General features: G+C 39.1%; 1 protein-coding gene across 2 annotated transcripts in view; it reads left to right on the forward strand.

Moving 5' to 3' along the window:
* LOC110461498 (coiled-coil domain-containing protein 40-like) overlaps positions 1-3361 on the forward strand; it is a 92046-nt gene extending 88685 nt beyond the window's left edge. For both annotated transcript variants that reach the window (XM_021514977.1, XM_021514978.1), the window contains exons 20-21: positions 194-352; positions 2108-3361. In XM_021514977.1, coding sequence (XP_021370652.1) covers positions 194-352; positions 2108-2353 — 405 coding nt within the window. In that variant the 3' untranslated portion in view covers positions 2354-3361. The remainder of the gene's footprint in view (positions 1-193; positions 353-2107) is intronic.
* Positions 3362-3613: the final 252 nt, after the last annotated feature.

Genomic DNA, 3613 nt, shown 5'->3' on the forward strand with positions numbered 1-3613 from the left:
TGTGACAGTGATATTTGTTATTTACACAGTTGGCTAACTCTTGTGACAGTGATATTTGTTATTTACACAGTTGGCTAACTCTTGTGACAGTGAAATTTGTTATTTACACAGTTGGGTAACTCTTGTGACAGTGATATTTGTTATTTACACAGTTGGCTAACTTGTGTGACAGTGATATTTTTTATTTACATAGGAGGCTAACTCGTGTGACGGTGAGATCCAGGACCTGAGAGATCACCAGCTGGATCTGAGTAGTCAGCTGGAGCAGAATCAAGTCACGGTTCAACATCTTCAGAGCAATTCTGATACAATGGATGGCGACATTGAACGATTGCTGGAAGTCAAGCAGAAAGTCAGTATTTCAAAAGGCATTAATCCTTGAAATGCCCACTCCTTTTCCTTAAAGATTTTCCTATCTTCCACACACACAAATACTTTGTCAGGTGGTATTTCTATCTCTTCCACACATACAAATACTTTGTCAGGTGGTATTTCTATCTTTTTTTACACATACCAATACTTTGGTAGCAGAGTACAGTAGAAATTGATTGATCCTAAAAATAAAGGGCATGTCTCGGATAAACATGGATAGTGGATTCATCCTGCACAACACACCTTCATATATATATATTTATAAACTACATTTTGAATATGTTTTTTNAACTTTGTCAAGTGGTATTTCTATCTCTTCCACACATACAAATACTTTGTCAGGTGGTATTTCTATCTCTTCCACACATACAAATACTTTGTCAGGTGGTATTTCTATCTCTTCCACACATACAAATACTTTGTCAGGTGGTATTTCTATCTCTTCCACACATACAAATACTTTGTCAGGTGGTATTTCTATCTCTTCCACACATACAAATACTTTGTCAGGTGGTATTTCTATCTCTTCCACACATACAAATACTTTGTCAGGTGGTATTTCNACGTACGCTACTGTACACTGCTACCTTTGTCAGGTGGTATTTCTATCTTTTTTACACATTGGTCAGGCAGAACTTTTATGTCCCATAGAGATGGCGGAGGCGTTAGGGATAGCGACACAAAACATATACAGGAAGCAAAGTTTTGGTGCATTCTCATTTCTGGGTAATCAGTATTTTGATGGATATTTGGTGTGGTGGTAGAGTGCTGGGCTAGTGACCTGGACGATATTTGGTGTGGTAGAGTGCTGGGGTAGTGACCTGAACGATATTTGGTGTGGTGGTAGAGTGCTGGGCTAGTGACCTGGACGATATTTGGTGTGGTGGTAGAGTGCTGGGCTAGTGACCTGGACGATATTTGGTGTGGTGGTAGAGTGCTGGGCTAGTGACCTGGACGATATTTGGTGTGGTGGTAGAGTGCTGGGCTAGTGACCTGGACGATATTTGGTGTGGTGGTAGAGTGCTGGGCTAGTGACCTGGACGATATTTGGTGTGGTGGTAGAGTGCTGGGCTAGTGACCTGGACGATATTTGGTGTGGTGGTAGAGTGCTGGGCTAGTGACCTGGACGATATTTGGTGTGGTGGTAGAGTGCTGGGCTAGTGACCTGGACGACCTGACTGTCATATATAGTTGATACTCCATTCTTTAACAGGGCAGTCTATAGCATGAGATGTTAAACCTTCAATCTAAATATTACTGTGAACATGGAATATTTTGGTATTTTTTTATTAACAAATCTAATGATATTGAGTTTTTAGACACCTTTCACACGTATCTCCTGGATTTCTCTACCTTCCACTCCTGCACACCTCAGACTGAGTTCTTCACACACGAATACATTGGGATCAGTGTTATCTTCAGCCTTTTCCTCCTTAACATAATTAGAGATCATCATAAGAATCAAACATTAAGTGACTTTTGACTATTCCAGGAATATCATTTTTACACCAACAACACAGACAATTAAAAGTGCACACATAAGGGAATACTTATATACAGATAACTATTAACTAAAAAGTATATACTTAACAGACTAGTGACTGCATGGACTTATACGAGCAGGAACACCCAGAAAACCCTCCATAAATGATAGAAACTCAGACTGTTGAATCCTAAGTGATTGCCATGTTCATCTTTTAAATTCTATTCTATATATATTTCCTTTACCCTACAGAACATGACAGAAATTCTAGAGAAGCAACAGAAAACAAAATACTTCCAACAGGCTAAAGATGGAAAGTATACTATGCTGTGCAAGTCGGAGTCTTCGCTGGAGAACGAGAGCACCAAGCAGGTGGATCGAATGCAAGCTCTCAGTGCTATTGTAGACAGACTTAACCAGGAGTATCCACATGTACAGCCGGCTATGCGGCGTGTCACTTTGGCCTTGAGTGCACGTGCTGATGTCAGTGAAGACTAAGCCTCCTTTAGACAGTGATCTCCTCAGTTCGCATACAATGGGCTACAAATTGTCTTTCATGTTGCATTCCATGCTGTTACATTTCAATAGCCCTTGGTAATATCTTTTTGTGATCTTATTTATGGCTATACGGTTATTAACACTCCTACAAACTATTTCTTAAATATTTATTGATACAGACCTACAGGCTAAGCCTTGAGTTTTAATATGTCACACTGTGTCCTGTCAGAAGACAGTAAGTATACAGACCACTGGTAACTATCTAATTTGTAATATGTCACACTGTGTCCTGTCAGAAGACAGTAAGTATACAGACCACTGGTAACTGTCTAAGGTTGTAATATGTCACACTGTGTCCTGACAGAAGACAGTAGGTATACAGACCACTGGTAACTATCTAAGTTTGTAATATGTCACACTGTATACAAACCTACAAATGTATTAGAATCAGATAAAATAATATTGTATGTTCTGGACCATGATGTAATAACTGATGTATGTCATGGACCATGATGTCACAACTGATGTATGTTCTGGACCATGATGTCATAACTATGAGGGTGGATCTGCTTTGCTAATGAAACAGGGCAAAAAAGGACCATAGTCATTTTCAAATCTTTAAGAATTTGATTGATTTCTTGAACATATATTGATTTAATATCACTGATAGAATAAATGTGTGCTTGATGTTGTCCTCATAAGTATAGAGTACAGATACATTTACATACAACATGTATAACCAGATAATACACATTTGAAATATTGAGTTGGAGGAAGACTGTACTTGATATTGAGCCGTTGGTGTGAGATTGGCTACAGTAACAAAGGATAGTATACCATCACAGAGGCTTTACCACTAGTGGCCTCTCATCTCTGCCCGAGATAGGACCAGACTGAGCTCACAATCTTACCAATGAAACTCCTTTGTAAATGTTTATAAATATGTCACAATTGTAAATACAACTTATTTAAATGATCAAAATATGAAATAAAATTACTGTCTTGAGCCAAATGTCTGGGAGTTTTTTCATCTACTTGACAAGCTGAATTACATGTTAACTGCTGATGACCAGTGTGAGGCTGACCAGTGTGAGGCTGACCATAGTGAAGCTGACCAGTGTGAGGCTGACCAGTGTGAAGCTTACCAGGCACGTCCTTGAGCTTTTATGACAGCAGATTGTTGACTGGCAAACAATTTGTTTGATTAACTTCCCTAATGTTGTCAGTAGCATGCTGGAATGACCAGATCAGATGTGTTGA

Source organism: Mizuhopecten yessoensis, unplaced genomic scaffold, assembly GCF_002113885.1.
Source record: "Mizuhopecten yessoensis strain PY_sf001 unplaced genomic scaffold, ASM211388v2 scaffold10629, whole genome shotgun sequence".
NCBI lineage: Eukaryota > Metazoa > Mollusca > Bivalvia > Pectinida > Pectinidae > Mizuhopecten > Mizuhopecten yessoensis.